Source organism: Myotis myotis, unplaced genomic scaffold (assembly GCF_014108235.1).
Source record: "Myotis myotis isolate mMyoMyo1 unplaced genomic scaffold, mMyoMyo1.p scaffold_m19_p_3, whole genome shotgun sequence".
NCBI classification, from domain to species: Eukaryota; Metazoa; Chordata; class Mammalia; order Chiroptera; family Vespertilionidae; genus Myotis; species Myotis myotis.
In genome coordinates, this window is record NW_023416335.1 from 91,909,279 (window position 1) to 91,933,897 (window position 24,619).

The window sequence follows — 24,619 nt, forward strand, 5'->3', positions numbered from 1 at the left end:
GGACGCTAATTGAAGCTTCATTTAGTTTATGTGGAGGGCTTATTCTTTGGAAGTTATTAAAGATCAAGTTAACATCCCATAAATGCTAACTAGCCCACTGCTTTTCTAAATAGGACCAACTGTCATTTGAAAAACAGTGCATTCATTCTAACACGTGCTTTCAGAATCATTGGTCATCCAAACAGTCTCTTTGAGTACCTTGACGTGCCTTAAGTAGGTAGCCAAGTAGTTGTGATACAAATTTGTGTTTCATTAGATTCAGAACAGCTAATAATTAATTGGAAAATACTTCTGTTGCTTTTGTATGAGCCAATTCCTGTATGACTCAATTTTTCCACTTTTTGAATTCTGAGTCTTCTGTTTGAAATGGTCCTTTGAACTATTTCTTCTTTGGGAATAATTCTCACCAGAAAGCCAAGTCTAATACTTGATTGGCTTCTAAAATCTTTGCTAAGGAATCTTGATGATGTTGAGTATGAAATCAGTCAAATTAAAATGTTCCTTATTATTTTTTCATTTTGACCAACCATGTGATATGGATGGTAGTGACTAATTTTTCTGTAAATATGTTGATATTGTGAAGAAGTGACTCACCCTTTGGGGAATTGTGACTGCTGCCTTTTGTATGGAGTGGGTCTTAGTCTTAGAATTTCAATATATTCCCTAGAATATATTTCATATCCACTAATTTCAGGAGCTAAAATTCTTAGCCTGCCCATCCAGAGTAATGGTCTTGTAGAGTTTTTTCTGACATTGGACAACACAGCAGTCAATCTTGAGTTCTTGCCCCTGGATTGTTGTGCTACTGAGCTGTGTATCTGAGTTGTGTTTTCCTAATGCTATCAGTACCTGTCAGAGTGCATATACTTGATATCCATGTACTCTAGACTTGAGATAGCATAATTAAGTAATTTATAAGTTACATTAAATTTGAGACTAACTTGAAATTCTCTTGTATCTAGATTTGATCAATTTATCCTACTTTGTATTTAATTCTTTCCTTGATTACCAAGTATAGCATTTTCTGTGTGGTGAAATGTGTTTACACACTGACGTAGTGAATCATAGTTTAAATTTTCCTCAAGAACCTCACTGTTTCTGAAACTTTCTTCTTCAGCATTCCACTTGTACATGAACAATTGAAATGCTGAGTTTTCTGTTCCTCTAAAAGAAGCTGTGTTTCCTCTATTGCTCTTTTTCCTAGAATGCCAAAAAGACTTTGATTTGTCGCCCTAGCCTGTTTGGCTCAGTGGATAGAGCATCGGCCTGCAGACTGAAGGGTCCCAGGTTCGATTCCGCTCAAGGGCACATGCCCGTGTTGTGGGCTCGATCCCCAGTGGGCGGCATGCAGGAGGCAGACAATCAATGATTCTCTCTCATCATTGATGTTTCTATCTCTCCCTCTTCCTTCCTCTCTGAAATCAATAAAAACATATTTTTAAAAAACACTTTGATTTCTCATTTATTTGTAGTCCTCACTGAATCTATTGACAGGTGATAGGCTTCAGTAATAACCATTGTCTTAAAAGTTCATTTTTCTTTTTCTCTAATTTTTCTCTTGACTTATCTACTGTCATGCTATTTTATTTGTTCATCTCTAAAGAAAGACAGGGTGACAGTAGATAAGTGAAAATTTACCTCTTCTATGATCCTGGTGGTTGGTGGTGGTAGTAGAAAGCATGTCACTTTGTGGTTTGCCACCTAAGACTCATTGAAACTTCTCCACAGAATGAGGCAGTTCTAGGTGATTGACTTTCAATAAAGTCCCAATATGTGACCTGGGAAGTTTGTCATTTTCCTCTGAATGAACTTTACTCTTGTTTCCAGTTTTATGAAAAATGAAAAGTTTCTGGTTGATGTAATCTCTAACTTTTCAAAATAGTTTGAAATATGGGATATATTTTTTACTGTTACCTGATTATGTAGCTTTTCAGTATATTTATTACTTTGTAAAATGAAATAGAATGAGGTAGTCTTTGTAGAAATTAAAAAAATAAAAACATAGATGGATTGTAATCTAAAAGTTTTTTTAACCTGTTTGTAATTCAGAATTCATTGTCCCACAGAAACCATGTTGATAGTAGCCTTGAAGTTTCCACACCGGTCTGTTAATTCTGTGTACCTCTCATTTATCTCAAGTGTAATTCAGTTAACCCTTGAGCAGTGCAAGTTAGGGGCACCAATTTCCCATACAGTGGAATATCCACATATAACTTTGACTCCCTCAAATCTAGTAGCCTACTGTTTTTCAGAAGCCTTCTGATAACATAAGCAATCAATTAACATATTTTGTATATGTATTACATACTGTATTTTTTTTTTTTACTAAATTTTAATTGATTTCAGAGATGAAGGGAGAGGAAGAGAGAGAGATAGAAACAGCAATGATGAAAAAGAATCATTGATAGGCTGCCTCCTGCAATGCTGGTGACCCCGGACATGTGCCCTGACTAGGAATTGAACGGTGACCTTGTGGTTTTAGGTCGAGCCACACTGACTAGGCGTACAATGTATCTTACAATAAATTAAACTAATAAAAAAAATGTTATTAAGTCATAAGGAAGAGAAAATACATTCTCTTCCTAACCCTTAACTTTGGTTTTATTTTTGTATTTTCTTAGTTATTCTTATCACTTGTATTAGAATTCAAGTGCTAATTTTCACTTTTATAACCCACACATCTAGAAAGTGCCTGGCAAGTAATAGGTACTCAAGAAATATTTGACAAATGAGTGTATAAAGACCTTCCATTCCCCATCTACTTTTTTCATTAATTAACTAATTCAATATACAATGCTGTGGGAAGGTAGAGTCTAATTGACACCATCCAGAAAAAGAGTATGAGGCTAGCAGGAAGGAAGGTAAAAATAGCCTGGCAGCCAGGGAGAAAGTACAAACACTGGGGCTGACTAGTAATGTGAGGTAGCAAATTGTGAAGTTGTCCCCTCCTGCATAATTTCTGAAAAATCTCATCTGTCAACAAATTTGGAACTGATATATAAATATTACCTGCTAGTCATCTTTTCCTGCTCTATACACTAGTTTTCTTATAGGATTGGCATATCTAGTAAATGAGCTTTCTAGACAGATAGGATTTTATTATAGTACTAGAGGCCCGGTGCACGAAGTTCGTGCACGGGGCGGGGGGGTCCCCTCAGACCAGCCTGCACCTTCTCCAATCCGGGACCCTTCGGGGGATGTCTGACTCGCAATCTGGGACTGCTGGCTCCTAACCACTCACCTGCCTGCCAGCCTGATCCCTCTAACTGCTCTCCCCTGCCAGCCTGATTGCCCCTAACCACCTCTGCCTCAGCTCCATGACCATGGCTTTGTCCGGAAGGTCGTCTGGAAGATGTTCAGTCTAATTAGTATATTACCCTTTTATTAGTATAGATGTAAGAATCTATAATACTAAAAGTTTAATATGCTAATTAGACTGGACATCCTTCCAGACAAAGCCGGGGCTACAAGGGAAGCATAGGTCCCAGGTGCCTGCTGGCGGCCGGAGGGAATCCTGGGTCCCGGGTGCCAGAGGGAAGCTGGTGCCGGCAGCCAGGGAAAGGAAGGCCTACTCTTGCACAAATTTCGTGCATCGGGCCTCTAGTTCCTTTTATGTGATACCTGTTTGGTTAATTTAAAAATTCAATTTTAGTGGAAAATTATTAAAAAATGACTCACCCATTTCTTGTTTTATTTTACCTTAAAACACATAAAAGATTATGTTTTCACTGATCTTCTCATATAGACAAGGGATAAGGAACATTTTCTGTAAAGGGCCAGATTGTAAATACTTTTGGAGACCATAAGTTCTCTGCTGCAACTACTAACTGCCATTGTAGTGGGAAAGCAATCATAGTCAATATGTAAATGAAGAGGCATGGCTTTGTTCCAAAAATGCAGTATTTATCAAAATTTCAGATGTGCTGGGCTGGATTTGGCCTGCAGATAAACCCCTAATGTAGGAGTTTTTCATGCATAAACCAACTATAATGCATTGGCTGCAGTTTCTAGTTTGGTTTCTTTAAAGTGAAGTAAGAACTTAGACTCTCATCAAGCAGTCTTAGGGCAGACCTTTGCTGGGTTTTTGACTTTCCCCTGCTTCACAGCTATTGTTGAGTCTTTCCAAGCATTTAACTTCAGTTTTTACTGAAACAACTTTTCTGTTCACAATCATATTTTATTGGTATTTATGTATTGAATATTAATGTTTATAATTATAGTAATAAGTAAAACTTACAGAAATAAGTTTGATAGCAAACACAGCTGGTGAGAGCTGAAGTCCACAGTCATAGTGGACTGAGAGGCAGTAGCCATGTGTTCTTGGTGCTGTGGGTACCATGAATACAGTAAGTCTGGTAGAGATAAGTTAAGAAAGCCTCTAGTGTATTTACATTGCAAAGAGTTATTTGTTTGTTAATTATTTTTTGTTTATTTTCTTCTTTCTCTCTCTCTCTCTTTTAGGGAGCTCATAGAAATGCTGGCAATTTCAAGAAACCAAAAGTTGTTACAGGCTGGAGAAGAAAACCAGGTAAGTGGCTGCTTTTTTAATTCAAAACCAAACCATAATTTCTGCAAGTTTCCTATTTATATTTACTTTGTGTGAGAACAGAAAGATTGGATCATTTTAAGTTACTAATTAAAACTTTTAAATTGATATTTGTATCATTTACATAAGGTAACAATGTGATCAAGAAAGTAGTTGTCTAAGGGTTTAGCAGTATTGTTTTCTATAGTGCTAATTGCAATTACCCATTTATTCATTTTTAACTTTTGAATCATGCAATAAAGTCTTGTTAAATGGAGATCAAAATAGTTTCTGGAGTCAAAAGGTCAGTGTTCTCATAAACTAGCCCTTTATTGTAGGACTAGAGGCCCGGTGCACGAAAATTCATGCACTCGGGGGGATCCCTCAGCCCAGCCTGCACTCGGGACCCCTCGGGAGATGTCTGACTGACAGCTTAGGCCCACTTCCTGGGGGGATTGGGCCTAAGCTGGCAGTCAGACATCCCTCTGGCGGCCCAGGAACCCTTGGGGAGTGGGCTTAAGCCATTAGTCGGACATCCTTAGAACTTCTGCGGAGGTGGGAGAGGCTCCCGCCACCACCACTGCACTGACCAGCCATGAGCCAGCCTCTGGCTGAGCGGTACTCCCCCTGTGGAAACGCACTGACCATCAGGGGGCAACTCCTGCGTTGAGTGTCTGCCCCCTCGTAGTCATTGCGTGTCATAGCGACCGGTCATTCCTGGTTGTTCTGCCGTTAGGGTCAATTTACATATTACCCTTTTATTATATACTGGGAGGCCCGGTGCACAAATTTGTGTATCGGGGGGGTCCCTATGCCTGGCCTGCGGGATCATGCCGAAACTGGCACTCCGACATCCCTTGAGGGGTCCCGGATTGCAAGAGGGCACAGGCCAAGCCAAGGGACCCCACTGGTGCACGATCGAGGCCGGGAGGGATGCAGGAAGTTGGCCAGCTGGGGAAAGACTACGGGAGGGCTCTAGGGCATGTCCGGCCCATCTCCCTCAATCCCGATTGGCTGGACCCCAGTAGCAAGCTAACTTACCACTCAGAGCGTCTGCCCCTGGTGGTGAGTGCACGTCATAGCGAGCAGTTGAGCAGCTTTAGCATATTATTAGCATATTACCCTTTGATTGGTTGAATGGACAACCAGCATATTAGGCTTTTATTATATATGAGGACTAGAGGCCCGGCACATGAAATTTGTGCACGGGTAAGGTTCCTAGGCCTGGCCAGCAATCAGGGCTGATCTGTGGGGCAATCAGGGGGCCCCCATGGCACCCACCTTAGCCGGCCTGGCACACCACCCCACCCGATCGCCGCGCCGCCGCCACCCCCCGATCTCCCTGCCGCTGCCATGGGTTGCCTGCCTCTGCAGGGTGACTGGCAGGACCATCAGGGGTCTCTCACTGACACCCACCTTGGCTGGCCTGGGGCCTGCGGGCTGAGGGCAGCTCCTGCATTGAGTGTCTGTTCCCTGGTGATCAGTGCATGTATTAGCGACTGGTCGTTCCACTGGTCATTACACTGTTTGGTCGATTTGCACGTTAGGCTTTTATTATATAGGACTAGAGGCCTGGTACACAAAATTCATGCACGGGAGCGGGGATCACCTCAGTCCAGCCTGCACCCTCTCCAATCCAGGACCCCTCAGGGGATGTCTGACTGCAGATTTAGTCCCAATCCCGGGGATCAGGCCTAAACTGGCAGTTGGACATCCTTCTCACAATCCTGGACCACTGGCTCCTAATTGCTCACCTGCCTGCCTGCCTGGTCGCCCCTAACTGCCCCCCATACTGGCCTGATCATCCCTCACTGCCTCTGTGTGCTGGCCTGATCGACCCTAACTGCCCCCCCGGCTGGCCTGGTCGCCCCTAACTGCCCCCTGCTGCTGGCCAGGTTGTCCCCAACTGCCCCCTCCCTGCCAGCCTAGTAGCTCCTAACTGCCCCCACCCCACCGGCCTGGTCACCCCTTACTGCTCCCCCTGCCAGCCTGGTCATCCCACACAGCCTGCTTGTTCAGTAATTTGGTCGTCCCTCACTAACCCCCCTGCCAGCCTGGTTGTAGGCAGCCATCTTGTGAGGGCGTGAGGGTTAATTTGCATATTATCTCTTTATTATATAGGATTGGTTTCCCAATTTTTGTCCAGTCTCTTCCCGCATCCCCCTTACCCCTTTCCCCCCCAAGAATAGCCAGTCCACTCCCTTTCTATGCCCCTGAGTCTATTATAATCACCAGTTCATTCTGGTCATCAGATTATTCACTTGATTTTCAGATTCTCTTGTTGATAAATGTGTATTTGGTGTTCATAATTTGTATCTTTACCTTTTTCTTCTTCTTCCTCTTCTTAAAGAATACCTTTCAGCATTTCATATAATACTGGTTTGGTGGTGATGAACTCCTTTAGCTTTTCCTTATCTGTGAAGCTCTTTATCTGACCTTCAGTTCTGAATGATAGCTTTGCTGGATAAAGTAATCTTGGTTGTAGATTCTTGGCATTCATCACTTTGAATATCTCTTGCCACTCCCTTCTGGCTTGCAAAGTTTCTGTTGAGAAATCAGCTGACAGTCGTATGGGTACTCCCTTGTAGGTAACTGAGTTTCTTTCTCTTGCTGCTTTTAAGATTCTCTCTTTGTCTTTTGCTCTTGGCACTTTAATTATGATGTGTCTTGGTGTGGTCCTCTTTGGATTCCTTTTGTTTGGGGTTCTCTGTGCTTCCTGGACTTGTAAGTCTATTTCTTTCACCAGGTGGGGGAAGTTTTCTGTCATTATTTCTTCAAATAGGTTTTCAATATCTTGCTCGCTCTCTTCTTCTGGCACCCCTGTAATTAAGATGTTGGTACGCTTGAAGCTATCCCAGAGGCTCCTTACACTATCTTCATATTTTTGGATTCTTTTTTCATTTTGCTTTTCCGGTTGGGTGTGTTTTGCTTCTTCGTATTTCAAATTGTTGACTTAATTCTTGCGCTCCTCTAGTCTGCTGTTGGGAGTCTATATAATATTCTTTATTTCAGTCAGTGTGTGCTTAATTTCTAGTTGGTCCTTTATCAGAACCTCGAGGGTCTCATTAGATTTCTTGTAGGTCTCATTAAGTTTATTGGCAGTTTCTAGAAAATTCTTGAAAAACCTTAAAAGTGTGGTTTTGAACTCTATATCCAGTCGTTTGCTTTCCTCCATTTATGTCATTTGTGTCCTGTTTCTTTGTCTCCGCATTTTTTATGCTTCCCTGTGTTGATAAAGTGGTTTTCTGTGCTGAGTGTCCTCTAGGGCCCAGTGGTTCAGCCTCCCCAATTACCTGAGGAGGACACTCTTGGTGCACCCCCTTGTGGTCTTTGTGCACAGTCTTGTTGTAGTTAAGCCTTGATTGTTGTAGTTATCACTGGGAGGAATTGACCTCCAGGCCAGTTGGCTGTGAGAATCAGCTGTGTCTGCAGTGGGAGAACTTCTGTGCTGGAGACACCCCTCTGGGGCAAGACTTGCTTCAATGGGGCTTTGGTGCTCACTGAGTCTGCCCCCTAAGTGTGTCCTTTATGGTTCCACGGAGCTGCAAACTGGATGGTCCCACTCTGACCTCTGAGTACACTGGCTCCTGGATCTCTAGGGAGGTGCTAATCTAGCCTCTGCCTTAGGCTATCTAGCAAAAGCCTCTGTGCAGGGCTTGGGCAGGGCGGGTCCCACGGATCAACAGGGCGGGGATAGCAGTTAGGCTGCTCTCAGTCCTGCCCTCAGAGGCTCCGCTGTGCAATCACTGCAAGCCCCTCAGAGAGAAAGCTGCCCTCGAGTTCCGACCGATGCCAGACGGTCCCGCTTCTCCTGTATGAGTCTGCATCCCCAGAGACTCTCCCAGTACTGGAGCTCAGAGCCTGAGACTCCCTCCCGATTGAAAACAACAACCGTACCCTCAGCCGCCAGCCCGCTCCGTGTGCGCCTCTGTACCTTAGTATTTTACTTCTGCACTGCGCCTCTGAGTCTTGGTATGCTTTTCTCTTTCTTTCTAGTTATAGAATTTCCACTCAGCCAGCCTTCCTGTGGTTCTGGATGATGTCTGTTCCGTCTTTTAGTTGTATTTTTGAAGTGGTTGTTCGAGGCAGCAAACTCCGGTGTTTACCTATGCTGCCATCTTGGTTTCTCTGCTCTTCCCCATTATCTTAACTTCATCTTATGATATCTTTTGAGGGAAGAGAAATCTGATGTACTATAAATAGAGGTGCCCTAGAACTTGTTTTCTTCAATGATCAATTCCCTCAAGAGGAGGCTACAAGTTGAAAAAAAGGGATATTAGGATTAAGGGATATTAGGATTGGGGTTTTTTGTTGTTGCTGTTGGTTTGTTTTGTGTTCAGAAAAAGCAAGAGCCTAGAGACAAATGTGTCATTGAAGAATCCCAATCTCAAATTCTTTATTATTAAACTAGAGGCTCAATGCACGAAATTCGTGCAAGGGTCTTGGCCCTTTCCGCCGCTGCAGCCGCCTCTGCCTTGGCCCCCGCCGCCGCGGCTTCGTCCAGAAGGTAGTCTGGAAGAACGTCCAGTCTAATTAGCATATTATGCTTTTATTATAGATAATGTGGGATTAATTAGGAATTTATACAAAACTAGAGGCCTGGTGCACAATTTCGTGCGTGGGTGGGGTCCCTCGGCCTGGCCAGTGATTGGGGCTGGTGGGGGCCAGCTGGGGAGGGACTGCAGGAGGACTCCAGGGTGTGTCCAACCTTCTCGCCCAGTCCTGAATGGCTGGACCCCAGCAGCAAGCTAACCTGGTCAGAGCGTCTGCCCCCTGGTGGTCAGTGCACATCATAGTGACTGGTCAAACGGTCAACTGATCAGTCAGACAATTAGCATATTACGCTTTTATTATATAGGACTAGAGGCCCGGTGCACAAAAATTCGTGCACTTGGAGGGACCTCAGCCCAGCCTGCCCCCTCTTCACAGTCTGGGAGCCCTCAGGAGATGTCCTTCTGACGGCTTAGGCCCGCTCCCCATAGGGCCGCAGTCTGGCCTTCCTCTGTGGGAGGCAACCGGCCAATCAGGGGAAGGCAATGCCCCCATCACTCCTCTGCTGCTGCCACTGCCAGCCACTGTGGCTGCCTAAGCCTTGGCCCTCGCAGCCACCGTCACTTCCCTGAGACTCGGGCCGGCGGCCTGCCTGAGCCTCATGCCTTCCCAGCGGCAGCCTTCATCCGCAGCCTGCCTGAGCCTCAGGCAGCTGCTGCAGCTTTGTCCAGAAGGACGTCCAGAAGATGTCTGCCCTAATTAGCATATTACCCTTTTATTAGTATAGATAAGCGAAAAGTGAGAAATAACTTTTTACTTTATTTTCTAGGCACTTAGTAAATGCTAGCTATGAACCAGACACCCAGTTTATTCAGGAGATCATAACCAAAACCTGCACTAACCTTTCTTATACTTTTTAAGGACCAGCAATTCTTGCCCTGGCCAGTTTGGCTCAGTTCGTTGGGCATCAGCTTGTGCATCAAAAGATTGCTGGTTCAGTTCCAGGTCCGGATACATGCCCAGTTTGCAGCATCAACCCCTGGTAGAGCGCATGCAGGAGGCAGCCAATTGATGTTGCACTCTCACGTTGATGTTTCTCTCTTCTTCCTCTTTCTCTAAAATCAGTATTAAAAAAAAAAAGAAAGAAAGAACTAGCGTTCTGTGAATTATATCTTGTACTTAGTACTGTGTGAATTCCTGAATAATTTTCATTAAAACTGTTAAATATTAGAGGGATATGCCATTTGAAACTTTCTAACCACCATTTGTTTTAATATTCATATTTTCATATATTTCAAATTCCAAAGTTAGAAGTGACCTTAATGGTCTTCAATTTGATCTCTTTCAGGGTGGGTAAATGAATTAAAGGTTAATGGATAAGTGGAAGTAGAATCTAGGTCTTCTGACTTCAGTTGGATAATTTTCTCTACTCAACAATAAAATCTAAAGAGAATTTTTACTACTCTCTGATGGTTTATAAAATAGGTCAAACTGTGTAAATTTCTTGACAGCTCTCGTGGAACTAATGTATACTACTCACTTTGGTTAATAATTTTTTTTAAAATATAGTTTTTATGGAAATGGAAACCTAGCTTTCTCCTCTTGTCACTTAAGAATGGGGATTATAGGCCTATTAAAGAGAATGCACTTCTTACAAAAACGCTTTCTATTGATACTTAATATAAATTTCAACACAGGATGTTGTCCAGTCTTTTGTCTATTTTATCAGAAGTCCTGTAAAAGTGAGAGGCATTTCATATCAAAAGGAACTTGAGCACCCATGTCTGTATTTTTTAGACTTTAACAAATTTTTAATAATGTTTTAAAAATTGATTCTGGCCCTAGCTGATTTGGCTCAGTGGATAGAGTGTCAGCCTGTGGACTGAAAGGTCTCAGGTTCAGTTCTGGTCAAGAGCACATACCTGTGTTGCAGGCTCGATCCCCAGTAGGGGGCATGCAGGGGGCAGCCGATCAATGATTTTCTCTCATCATTGATGTTTCTGTCTCTCTCATCCTCTCCCTTCCTCTCTGAAATCAATAAAAATACATTTTTAAAAATTGATTCTGAATTTGGATAGCCATTTCCTTTCTAATATATTATGTCCTTCTAGCATAGTAAAGTAAGGGTATTTAGATTAGATTGCATCTTCTATAGTCAATGGCAGGTGGGTGATGACAATAACTACCCTTTATTGAGCTTTTCTATGTGTACTTAATACGTTATATCATCAGTCTTCATAACAACTGTCTGTGATAAGGTACTGTTATTATGCCCTTTTCCTAATGAGAAAGCAGGCTCCAAGAGGTCAGGTAACTTTCCCTTGTCATATGCTAATAAATAAAAAACTAGAGATTTGAACTCGAACTTTCTATTTTTTGCTTCTTAACCTTTATAGTTAGTGCCAAAACTTATTTACTATTTTTTGAAATTGCTCTTTTATAAATCATCTTCATCCTGAGCAATACTATACATGAAATCACAGGTTTTGTGTGACAGTTATATTTTTCTAATATTAGCACAAATGTGTAATTATAAAAAGTTTTTTAAGTTCTTGGTGCCAACTAAAATCATCTCAAGTATCAAAATTGGGGGAACCTCCACTGCATTCTATTTTTAAGGATAAACTTCTAAGTTTTTTCTTCCCTGGGAAATTAATAAACTTCGTTTAGCATATTGCTAGTTCTGAAAGGCTAGTTTTGTTTTGTATGAAAAAATAAACACATAATTACAAAAAGAAGGAAATATTAATATTGTTTTCCAAAATAATTATAAATAGGCTATTTTTATTTTCAATAAGGATTAAAAATATTTGAATATGTTAAAATTTTATAACCCAGACAAGTATTAGATGGATTGTTTCATTGGAATGTAGTTTTTTATTTTGTTGTCTGCTTTAATCAACTATTACCTGACAGGTGCTGGAGTTATTAATTCACAGAGATGGGGAATTTCAGGAACTAATGAAATTGGCACTTAATCAGGGAAAAATTCACCATGAAATGCAAGTTTTAGAAAAAGAAGTTGAGAAGAGAGACAGTGATATTCAGCAGTTACAAAAACAGCTAAAGGAAGCTGAACAAATACTGGTAAGTTGGCAGTCTGGTTCTTTAACAAAGATATTGTTTATTTCATGTATTCTTGAAAAATAAGTCTACTATTAGTATTTTTTTAATTGATTTTTAGAGAGAGAGAGGAAGCGACAGGGAGAAAGAGAGAGAAGCATTGTTGATGTGAGAGAATAACATCGATCAGCTGCGTCCTGCACATCCCCTACCAGCTCCAAGCCTGCAACCTGGGCCCTAAACTGAAATTGAACTGGCAACCTTTTGGTGCACAGAACAGTGTCCCACCATTGAGCAACACCAGCTAGGGCTCTAATATCAGTATTTTGAAGTGGCAGAAACTTGATTTTCCAAGTCTGAAAGTGACAACTTTTCAGTTTGGTCAAATATTTCAAAATCAGTAAAAATATGTACCAATTTTATAAATTGATTAAAATTTATATTAGTTAGTCTTCCATCCTAAACTAGGTGGGATTAGGATAGATGTCAAGGGCTCTAGTTTTTCTTTTTCTTGTTCTTGGCTACTGTTTCAAAGAGGCAATTTATTTGCTATTATTTGCCCAGTTATTTCACTATATACTAACTAATGTGATTGTTGTATGGTGGTGTTGCAGACACAACTGTGTTTGATTTTCATATGGATCCGACATAGCTGGCTTTCTTGACCCTGATAAATCTCTCCAAAATGTGTCAAATTGGGCTCCAATATATAGAAGCCTGAGCAGTTTGGGATAAATGAACCACTCCTACTACAGAAATGACCCCAAGTAAAAACTTCTTTTGTTTTTTCTTTCCTTGTTTTGTTTTGGGGTGGGTTTTTTTTGCTTCCAAGTAAACACTTCTAATAAAATCTATTTTTCATTAAAAAAGTAACACAGTGGAACCTCAGTTTTGTTCCGGAAGGCTTTTCAAGAAGCGATTTGTTTGAAAATTGAATCACATTTTCACATTAGAAATAATATAAATTGAATTAATCCGTTCCAGACCCCCAAATGATTTCCTGTTTTGACCTTTCTTATATACAGTACCTAATAGTTAGGTGCCTAATATACTGTTTAATCTATAAACAAACACTTCTTTTCTTAAATTTATCGAACCACCCCATACTTGCCTTAAAGAAATCATTTTCAGCACTCATTCCAGGGGTGTCTTTCAGGTCCGTATGCAGCATCTTTGTGAGTTCATATATCACTGCCTCCAAAATGCTTTCACTGCTAACTGCTTTTCATTTATCCAAATCAACAAGTTTTTTTATGTCTTCAATTGCCTATAATCATTGCTTCTTTCACACCCTTAGCAACATTAGCGCTCTTGGTGGCCCCTTTATGTTGTAAAATTGTACTAGTCTGTTTGATTTTACCAGCAACAAAAGCATTCTCTCCTTTGTTGCCTGAGAGATGCTTTTGTCAGGCCCAAAGGGTTGTCAGGCCCAAAACCTAAGTTTGGTTCCACAACCGAGACATTTTTTTCTGTGAACAACTTGGTTGGGAAATGAATTGTTCAAAGTGGGAGATGTTCCAGAAACTAGGTTTGCCTATCAAAGGATATTCAGAAAATACAAAAAAAGGAGAAAGAAGAGGGAAAATTGCCTTTAGTCGCACTGCTCAAAGACTGCCACTATTTACAATTTGGTGTAGATCCTTTTAGTCTCAGGTGTGTACATTTTTTTATCTATTTTAATTAATAAGGTACTAATTGACATTCTATTACTATTTATTAAAATCAAAGCATTTTTATATAATTATATCATTTAGTTTTCTAACTTTCTGTTACAAAGAATACTTTGATGAATATTCTTTCAGAAAAGCCTTTTTACTTTTGCATTTCGGATTATATTCTTTGGATTAAGTTTCAAATATAATTATTGAGTTAAAGACAGTGAACACTGAATTTTATGATATAGGTAATAGCAACTGACATTTATTGATCACTTGTGCACCAGGCCCTGTACTTTACTCTTCACTTGCATTATCTCAATCTTCATAGCAATTATATGAAGTCATTTTGCATTTTAAAAATGAAGAAACCAAGATTTTAAGGAGGGTAAAAAGTAGAGATGTAACTTAAACGTAAATCTCTTCAATGCCATATTCTTAACCACTGTATTATAGTTGAGGTTGCATATACTAGGTTAACCTCATTTTACCCTTCAGTGTACCTGTGTGAGAAATGGGGTGAGGAGTTCATATAGTAGTCACTAAGCATGAAGGTAATGGTAATATATAAATGAATAAGAGATCAATGCAAGAATATATCTTGTAAATTAAAAAAATAAATTTTTAGATATTTTATTCTTGAATTAGGTGAAAGAATAGGATGCTTTTGGGTTGGTTCATGGTCTAGATCTCTTCTCAATGATGGACATAAAGAAAAATGTTGGTAAACAATTCAATTTATATGTTATTTCTAACAAGTAGTTTGTGAATGGAGACTAATTCATGAATATAATATTTGCTTCATTAAGTATAGCTGTGATGTAAATGATATCCAGTGCTGTTTCAGAATATTACAAATAAATTGTGGGGATTTCCAAATTGGGTATTGTTCCTGTAGGATAAGTGATACTATGAATTAAGCAAAAAAAACTGGGCTTGATATTGTGAAGAATAAACCATATTTCTCTTTAATGTTCTTTAGGCAACAGCTGTTTACCAAGCAAAAGAAAAACTGAAATCAATAGATAAGGCAAGAAAAGGTTAGTACTACGGGAACACTGAATGACTTTCTGGAAAAAATCAACTTTTAGTCTCAAGAAACTGATGAGAGTATTATTAGTAATCATTTGCTACTGTCAAAAGGTTCCAATAAATTTTCTTTATAAAGTGTCAGCTATGTTTTAGTGCTGTGCCCAAGTATTACATCTTCTTTCAGCTATAAATAGCAATAATAAAAGGCAAGTAATGGCTATGTACTCGAATGTGCAGTAAAGACAATAGCTTTAAAAAATTGTTGGAAAAAGAGAACTGTGAGCTGGAAGCGAGTGGGATTTGAATTGAGTCTTGAAAGATAGGACTGAGAATGAAAGAAAACATCCATTGGATAATTGTAGTGGGACTAAGACCATCATGAAGTTAGAATGAGTTATGTCTTTGGGATGTATACATGCAGAAACACACCATGCCTTCCTGTTCCCTCCTGCTTCTCTCTAAAGGCTCCCTTTTGGGATCTTTTGGGATCTTTTATTTTGCATACTAAAAGTCAGAATTGTAATGAAAACTCTGGCTGCTTCCGTTTAATAATCTACATTTAATGATCTCAGACTTGTCGAACTTTCCTCTTTTCCTGTTTCAGATAACTATTGATATTTGGTGTATATCTTTCCAGAATTTTTTCTTTGTTGTTGTTTTTATTAATCCTCATCTGAGGATATTTTCCCATTGATTTTTAGGGAGACTGGGAGAGAGAGGAAAAGACAGAAAGAAACATCGATGTGAGAAACACATATTGATTGGTTGCCTCCTCCATGAGCCCCAACCAGCCCAGGCCGGGGAGGAGCCTGCAACCGAGGTATGTGCCCTTGACTAGAATGGAACCCGGAACCCTTTGGTCGGCAGGCCGACGCTCTATCTACTGAGCCAAACTGGCTAGGGCAGCAGGGTTGTTGTTTTTTTTAGATCTATAAATACATATATAACAAGAACAGTACATATACATATGTATACATATACCAGTATTCTAAAAAAAAAGTCAGGTCACATTGTACATATTACTTCGCAGCCATTTTTTTTTTTTTTCTTAATGAATATATTGTAAACATCTTTCTACTTAGGTCTACTTATAAGCTTAGAGTCTGTTATGATAACAGTTGAGTGATACAGTGTGAACTGATGCTCTGATTTGGATATCACTGGGAAATGAAATATTATGTTCTCTTTTATATGTGTTCACTGTTGCTTTCAGAATAGTAATAGTATTTAATGGTAGTTAAAAATTGAGGTTATTGAGCATTGTCATGATAGTCTCCCAAATTTAATACTTTTTTAAATTTTTTTTATTAAATCTTTATTGTTCAGATTATTAAAGTTGTTCCTCTTTTTTCCCCACATATCTCCCCTCCACCCGATTTCCAACCCACTCTCTGCACTCACCACCCCCCCACTGTCCTCATCCATAGATGTACAATTTTTGTCCAGTCTCTTCCCACACCCCCCACACCCCTTTACCCCAAGAATTGTCAGTCCACTCCCTTTCTATGCCCCTGATTCTATTATATTCACCAGTTTATTCTGTTCATCAGATTTTTTTATTCACTTGATTTTTAGATTCACTTGTTGGTAGATATGTATTGTTGTTCATAATTTTTATCTTTACCTTTTTCTTCTTCTTCCTCTTCTTAAAGGATACCTTTCAGCATTTCATATAATATGGTTTGGTGGTGATGAACTCCTTTAGCTTTTTCTTATCTGTGAAGCTCTTTATTTAACTTTCAATTCTGAATGATAGCTTTGCTGGGTAAAGTAATCTTGGTTGTAGGTACTTGCTATTCATCACTTTGAATATTTCTTGCCATTCCCTTCTGGCCTGTAGAGCTTCTATTGAGAAATCAGCTGACAGTCGTATGGGTATTCCCTTGTAGGTAACTAACTGTTTTTCTCTTGCTGCTTTTAAGATTCTCTCTTTGTCTTTTGCTCTTGGCATTTTAATTATGATGTGTCTTGGTGTGGTCCTCTTTGGGTTCCTTTTGTTTGGGGTTCTCTGCGCTTCCTGGACTTGTACGTCTATTTCTTTTACCAGGTGGGGGAAGTTTTCTGTCATTATTTCGTCAAATAGATTTTCAATATCTTGCTCTCTCTCTCTTCTTCTGGCACCCCCATAATTCTGATGTTGGTACGCTTGAAGTTGTCCCAGAGGCTCCTTACACTATCTTCAGATTTTTGGGTTCTTTTTTCATTTTGCTTTTCAGGTTGGGTGATTTTTGCTTCTTCGTATTTCAAATCTTTGACTTGATTCTTGCTATCCTCTAGCCTACTGTTGGATCTCTGTATATTATTCTTTATTTCAGTCAGTGTATGCTTAATTTCTTGTTGGTCCTTTTTCATATCCTTGAGGGTCTAACTAAATTTATCGGCGGTTTCTAGAAAATTCTTGAAAAACCTTATAACCATGGTTTTAAACTCTATATCCAGTCGTTTGCTTTCCTCCATTTCTGTCATTTGTGGCCTGTTTCTTTGTCTCCGCATTTTGGCTGCTTCCCTGTGTTGATAGAGTGGCTTTCTGTGCTAGGTGTCCTCTAGGGCCCAGTGCCTCAGCCTCCCCAGTTACCTGAGGTGGACACTCTTGGTGCACCCCTTTGTGGGTTTTGTGCACAGTCTTACAGTTAAGCCTTGATTGTTGTTGGTATCACTGGGAGGAATTGGCCTCCAGGCCAATTGGCTGTGAGTATCAGCTGTGTCTACAGTGGGAGAACTTCTGTGCTGGAGACACCCTTATGGGGCAAGATTTGCTTCAGTGGGGCTTTGGTGCTCACTGAGTCTGCCCCCCGAGTGTGTCCCTTATGGATCTGAGGAGTTGTAATCTGGATGGTCCCATTCTGACCACTGGGTACACTGGCTCTTGGATCTCTAAGGAGGTGCTAATTTAGCCTCTGCCTGAGGCTACCCAGCAGGAACTACGGAGAGATCTGTGGATTCCTCTTCTTTGTTTGGGGTTTGGAGGTGCCCAGATGAGGCCCAGCTGTGAAGCAATGCAAGCTGCTTTGGGGCCTTGGGCCTTCCTTTGGATGTTCTGGGTCTCTCTGACCCAGCTGCAGTTTGTTAGGTAATTTTAGATCGCAAAGGGCCAGGCAGTTCATATGCAAAATCCTCTGCGCACAGCTTGGGTGGGGCAGGGGTCTCAGGGAATCAACAGGGTGGAGCAAACAGCTATGGCTGCTCCTCAGTCCTGCCCTAAGAGGCCCCGGGTCTCAGTGTCCCGCGGTAATCGCTGCAAGCACCTCTGAGAGAAAGCCACCCTCAAGTTCCGCCCGATCCCAGACAGTCCAGTTTCTCCCCATATGAGTCTGGGTCCCCAGAGACTCGCCCGAAACTGGAGTTCAGAGCATTCGGGAGCTTGTGTCTCCCTCCTGATTGAAAAAGACAACCGCGTCCTCATTTGCCAGCCCTTTCCGCGTGCCTCCATACCTCTGCACTTTACTTCTGCACCTCCTCTGAGTCTCTGTGCTTTTCTCTTTGCTTCTAGTTGTAGAATTTCCACTCAGCCAGCCTTCCTGTGGTTCTGGATGATGTCCCTTTTGTCTTTTAGTTGTATTTTTGAAGTGGTTGTATGAGGCAGCAATTTCAGGTGTTTACCTATGCCACCGTCTTGGTTTCTCCCAGATTTTAATACTTTAATTATGTCAGCTGATTTTTCTGAATGTCTTGCTCTTTTGTTTGGAAATATATATGATTTAAGTCACATTATGCATTCAGATATTATTAGGGAAGGTAGGTAACTCAGATTATCCTATTTTCAAATCATTTAAAAATTAAGTATTATATGTAACTATGATTTATGCATTTATAAACTTCTGTATTTACACTCAACTCTTTACTCTCTCAGGTGCTATCTCCTCTGAAGAAATAATTAAGTATGCACATAGGATTAGTGCAAGTAATGCTGTGTGTGCCCCACTGACCTGGGTCCCAGGTAAAAATACTTCTCTTTTTACTAGATATAAGTGAAAATTCTTACATGACTGTACACAAAAATAGAGAAAAAGATTTAGATATAGAATGTATTTAAATACAGAATAATGTAACATTTGCTATGTATTTTCACATTTTTAAGGTTTCATAAGTAAGAATGTAGGGCATTGGTTTTATTGGTTTGGTTTTCTACAAAGCTGTTGGCACTAGGACCTGTGTTTGTTTTATTTTTATTTTTTAATAATAAATAATTTTAAAAGCACAAGTTAATATGTGATGATTCTAAAGCTATAGATTTATATGCCTGTAAAACCCATGCTGGCCAGAAGCCAACTTTTTAGAGCCATTAGGATTTCCACAAATATTCCAGCCTGGGAAACAGACAATTCCAGCTATTAGGTGATAAAGATAGAGCACTGAGCGGCCCAACTGCAAACACACAGGACTGGGAAGAGCTGGAGTAAAAAAGACAGCAAAGGGAGTAACAAGCTGCAACTATATTAATAGACAATGGGTAAAACATAAGATGGAGACATTAAGGTAGAGCAGCAGCCTTGGGAGGAGTGGGAGATAGTTATCTCAACTTCAGTAATTCCTGATGGTATTTTGGTATTTTGCCATACTAAGAAAACTAAGAGTAACTACATTGTTTGGGGTCAGTAACTGGAGTTTGTGAGAAATATTATCAAAAATTTGGTCCAAATCTGGCCCAGTTTTGATCAATCCCAAACTATTTAGTATGCTTTTATGAAATAAAGATTACTCACCCCTGATACTCAACTGGAAAGTCAAAGAATTAGTCTTTAAATGACAAGATGAACGAGATTAGAAAAAAGTTTTAATTTAGATAGTTCTTCCAGTAAGCATTCAGTCCTTTCCCTCAGAAAAAAAAAAAAAAGTGTCATGATCTGTTCTCCCTCAGAGTATGTATCATTATTTTCATACTAAATAATGCAGTTAAGTTAGAAGAATCAAGATCATTTTAACTTTTTAAATTTGTCATTTTGAATTTTTGCTAAATTGACAAACTTCTTCATTTTTTTTATATAGAGAATAGTATATTATGGTGAAGATTTAGAGAAGAAATAAAAATACATGTATTAAATATATTATCCTCTTAGTAACAATTGATAAGATGTCCTTCATATTTCAAAATTTAAAGTTTAGCTTGAGTTTTTCAAAATGAACCAATCGAATTAAAAGTCATCTGTTTTGGGTTTGGGTTTTTGTTATGTTTGTGTGTGTTTTTAGGGGACCCACGGAGACCATACCCAACGGATTTAGAGATGAGAAGTGGATTATTGGGTCAAATGAACAATCCTTCCACTAATGGTGTGAATGGTCATTTACCTGGAGATGCACTTGCAGCAGGCAGATTGCCAGGTAATATTAATTAAAAGAATGCTTTCAGACAGACCAAAGTTTTGGCTGTTGAACAAGTTTTGGTACCAGATCTGATTCATTTTAATAGCTGTTTTCTGCCAATTTATTCTACTCTTAGTTCTAGATGGAGGTTATGAAATTAGAATAAACTGACCTTTCTCTCATTTGTTAATATGCCATTTTTCTCAGGCATTGGGCTCTCTCATTATTTTTATTGTTCTAAACATTGGTTTTTAAAATTGTGAGATAGCCCTAGCTGATTTGGCTCAGTGGATAGAGCCCTGTGGACTGAAGGGTCCCAGGTTCGATTCCAGTCAAGGGCACATACCTCGGTTGCAGGCTCTTCCCCGGCTCAGGCCCTGGTTGGGGCACATGCAGGAGACAAATAATCGATGTGTTTCTCTCATATCAATATTTCTCTCTGTCTTTCCCTCTCTGTTCCACTTTCTCTAAAGTTCAATGGAAAAAATATCCTTGGGTGAGGATTAAAAAATAATAAAATAAAATTGTGAGACGTACTGTATAAACAGTAAGAAATACATATTTTGAGTTTAAAGATGATAAAGTGGATACATTCCTAGAACACCCCGTTAAAATGAATAACAAAGCTTTTTATAGGCTTTTAATAACTTTATAAAATACCATTTTTGTGAGACTTGGCTCAAGTTTTGCATGTAGTATGGTTTGTGCTATTCTTGTATGTTACTTTATGTTTTCCATATGTTATCTTTTATAGAAGTGACTTGTTTTGATTTGGAAGAACATTTTAAAGTTAAAAAAGGAAAATACTACCCTTTTCATCAGTCACTTAGTATTTTATTATTTTCCTCTGTTTTATTTATTTACATTGTTAAAAATGTACTCTGAATATATATAGAGAGAGAGAGCAATTTTTTTTTCTTCTCATTGTAAGGATGTCCCTGTGTTACTAAAAATGCTTTGTAAGCATTATTTTCATTAATTATCTAAAGTACAAACTGGGAACTCACTGTGCATTAGTTTCCTTGGATATCGCCTCATTTTTCTCTTTGTGATTTTGTTATGGAAAGGGGACCTGGCTGTTGGAGGATCTGCCTAGGGCCAGCTGATAGTATGTGGGTTTTTTACTTTGTGCAGGGAAAATTTCACAACAGGAGTCCATTTGAATTTTAGAGGACATTTAATAAAGCGTGGGAGTGAAACAAGAAAGGACTGGGGAAATGAGCCTAGGCTGGTCTGCTTTGGCTAAGAAATCAGAGAAATGGGGGTCTTGGGGACAGGTTCAAGGGGTTGCCTGGGACGAACTGCTGCTGCCCATTGCTGCCCTGGTTGAAAGCCTCCTGGGATCCCTTAGAGTTTAGGAGATGCATGTCGGTGGAAGAAGAAGGGGTGGAGAGGTTCCGGTGTGCCTCTAGGAAGGAGAGCCAGTGCTGGGTCCTTTGTCTTGAGGCTTTTATCTCTCTTGCAGGCAGGAACCTTAGGGGAGGTCACAGGGGAGGGTTAAAACAGAATGTTCACCAGTTTTCTAGGTGTGCTTCTCAGGGTAATGGTCTTCACTGATTAGTCAGTGTCAGGGGCGGGGGTCGTTAGTCATGGCAGCTGGACCTGATGTCACCCATCTGGTGTTGCTGCTTTTCTGGGTTTGGAACTGAAATACAACTGAGGCCTAGATGTTATCTCTGGGGAGGTGACCTCCTGTATCTGTAAATTGCTCTGTCAGTTTGTCCAGCTATCTGTCCCAGTTCCTGTGTTCCACTTGTTCTGGCTTAGTGGCCTATCTCAGTTGTACCATATCATATGCCCGTCAAGGTCTATTTAGGAGGCAGAACCACACCAGCAGTATGGACAAGGAAATTTTAAAGAATTAATAACTAGTATAGTAACAAGATACTAACTATTAAAGGAATAACAGCTATGGGGAGCAGCTACTACATCTAATAGCAAGTCAGTGTACCCAAGGTTCCTCCCCACCCCCATTCCAAGGCCTACATTCATATCATGGTGCCCTCAGTAGAGGGGGAATAGCCATAGCCCACTGGATGGCAGAGAAGTTAGGTGTCACAGGCCAGAGCTGGCAAACAGGAAATTACCCACTAGAATTCCAGCAAGACTTGCTAGAAAGCTACCCTTTGGGGTAATGATGAAACTTTCCTGGGAAACCATCCTCTGGGACGCCACTGAAACTGGCTCGGAGGTGAGCACCACTTGTCCTGTACACCAGCCAGGCACAAGAGTAAGAAGGAAAGCATCAGATCCAAGAGATGCTTTGGATAGAGTCCCTCCAGTGCCCTCTACTGGAAAAGCTTAACAGTGCAGCTGCTGGCAAGGGAGTAATATTTTTAGGATCAAGGGAGTGGATTTGACGCTTAAAAGGCAGTTTAAACTTGTAATGCATAGTATAGTATACATTAACTATAATGTATTCAAAGAATATATAGAGCAATATGTCATCTAGCATACAGGGTGGAGTAAAAGTAGATGTACAGTTGTTTGTATGGAAAGTAACACAAGAATCTATAATAATAAAAGGGTAATATGCTAATTAGACCAGATGTCTTCCCTACGTCATTCCTGACAAAGCTGGGGTTAGGGGCGGAGCCAGCCTGGGTCCCAGGTGCCTGCCTGCAGCTGGAGGAAGCCAGCCCAGGTCCCAGGTACCAAAGGAAAGCCGGTGCCAGCAGCCCGGGGAAGGAAGGCCTATGCTTGCACGAATTTTCATGCATTGGGCCTCTAGTAAATAATAAAAAATAATGTGTTGCGTACTCACACTGTACACCTACCTTTGCCTCACCTTGTATATGTACATACATCCATAGGTATAGCAAATATGTGATTTGTAATTATATTTTGCAAAAGAAAAATTATCTACTGACTATATAAATAGTTACTTATGATAAAGTAGGACTTTTTAAAAATAAAGCAGAGGTTCTAGTTATACTAAAACATTACTCTCTTCCTTGATAAATTGGATCTTCGTTAATTTGGCCAAATGTGTGTTTTGATTTGTAGCCTAAAAAAAATAGTTATTTCAAAATAATTGCATGGAGGGAAGAATTATCTAGAAGTAAATAATCACTAGTAGATTCTTACATGTGCTTCTTTCTTTTCTCTAGATGTCCTTGCTCCACAGTATCCCTGGCAATCAAATGATATGGCAATGAATATGTTACCACCAAATCACAGTAATGACTTTTTGTTGGAACCTCCAGGGCATAATAAAGAAAATGAAGATGATGTAGAGGTGATGTCAACAGACTCCTCAAGCAGTAGTAGTGACTCTGATTAAAAAAGCATACAAAATTGAATACTGTAGAATTCTGTTTCTTAAACAATAGCAAACCTGTAAAAAAAGGTAATATTGGCCATAGTGGAATTGTGCAGCCCATTAAAAATAACAGCAGATTTACTTTTTAAAGCCAAAAATCATGATTTTAGTTCTAAACCATTTGTTGAATATTTAGAGAATTATCAAAATTTACTGTTGGGCCCTAGCTGGTTGCTCAGTGGTTAGAGCATTGGCCCATGGACTGAAGGGTCCCAGGCTCATTTCTGGTCAAGGGCACTTACCTTGGTTGCAGGCTCGATCCCCAGCCCCAGGCAGGGTGTGTGAGGGAGGCAACCAATCGATGTGTCTCTCTCACATAGATATCTCTGTCTCTTCCCCTCCTTTCATTCTCTCTAAAAATCAATGGAAAATATCCTGAGTGAGGATTTAAAAAAGAAAAATTACTGTTGGGAAAAAAGATTATTTGATTCAGTGCCTTCTTACCCTGTTCTAGTACATAGTAGTTCTGGAAATAAGATTTGAGGTAAATGACCCATGTATATATCACTAATAGGCTTCCTGGAATTATTTAGAAAATATTTTTTTTAAAGGCAGCATATCACTGAATGTGCATCATATCAAAATATCAAAAACCCTACTGAAAGTGAAGGTTGTCAGCTTCTGTCACAGGAACAGGAAAAATGTCTCAATTTGTACTATTTGTAATTATAGTAATTTTTAAAAATAAACTAACTTGTTTATACTGTTTAAGCGTGTTTTAATTTAAACTACTTCCAGTGTAATTTAGGAAATTATTTCTGTAAATCAGTTGCATTTTATACATTCTTAGGTAGAATTCTGGAGTGTGAATGAACGAGATATAATAAATACAATTAACTAGTAATCACAACTAGTGGGTTTCTCAGAGGCCCACACTGACACTCTTTTTTTTTTTTCTCATATCAGTTTTTTTTTTCTTCTTTTTTTTATTTATTTATTTTTTTTAATTAAATCTTTATTGTTCAATTACATTTGTTCCTCTTTTTTCCCCCCATAACTCCCCTCCTCCCAGTTCCCGCCCCACCCTCCGCCCTCACTCCCCACCCACTGTCCTCATCCATAGGTGCACGATTTTTGTCCAGTCTCTTCCCGCATCTCCCACACCCCTTTCCCCCCCAAGAATAGTCAGTCCATTCCCTTTCTATGTCCCTGATTCTATTATGATCACCAGATTATTTGTTCACTTGATTCTTAGATTCACTTGTTGATAGATGCATGTTTGTTGTTCAT

At 39.9% G+C, this 24,619-nt stretch overlaps 2 protein-coding genes across 3 annotated transcripts in view; one reads left to right on the top strand and one right to left on the bottom strand.

The window, feature by feature from the left end:
- The window catches only part of MED4 (mediator complex subunit 4), a 26,008-nt gene extending 2,615 nt beyond the window's left edge, over nucleotides 1-23,393 (top strand). For both annotated transcript variants that reach the window (XM_036298688.1, XM_036298689.1), the window contains exons 2-7: nucleotides 4,462-4,528; nucleotides 11,933-12,103; nucleotides 14,717-14,774; nucleotides 18,617-18,703; nucleotides 19,954-20,085; nucleotides 23,178-23,393. In XM_036298688.1, coding sequence (XP_036154581.1) covers nucleotides 4,462-4,528; nucleotides 11,933-12,103; nucleotides 14,717-14,774; nucleotides 18,617-18,703; nucleotides 19,954-20,085; nucleotides 23,178-23,350 — 688 coding nt within the window. In that variant the 3' untranslated portion in view covers nucleotides 23,351-23,393. The remainder of the gene's footprint in view (nucleotides 1-4,461; nucleotides 4,529-11,932; nucleotides 12,104-14,716; nucleotides 14,775-18,616; nucleotides 18,704-19,953; nucleotides 20,086-23,177) is intronic.
- NUDT15 (nudix hydrolase 15) overlaps nucleotides 23,207-24,619 on the bottom strand; it is a 45,634-nt gene continuing 44,221 nt past the window's right edge. The window contains exon 5 of the transcript XR_004965999.1: nucleotides 23,207-23,342. The gene's annotated coding sequence lies outside the window, so the exon portion shown is untranslated. The remainder of the gene's footprint in view (nucleotides 23,343-24,619) is intronic.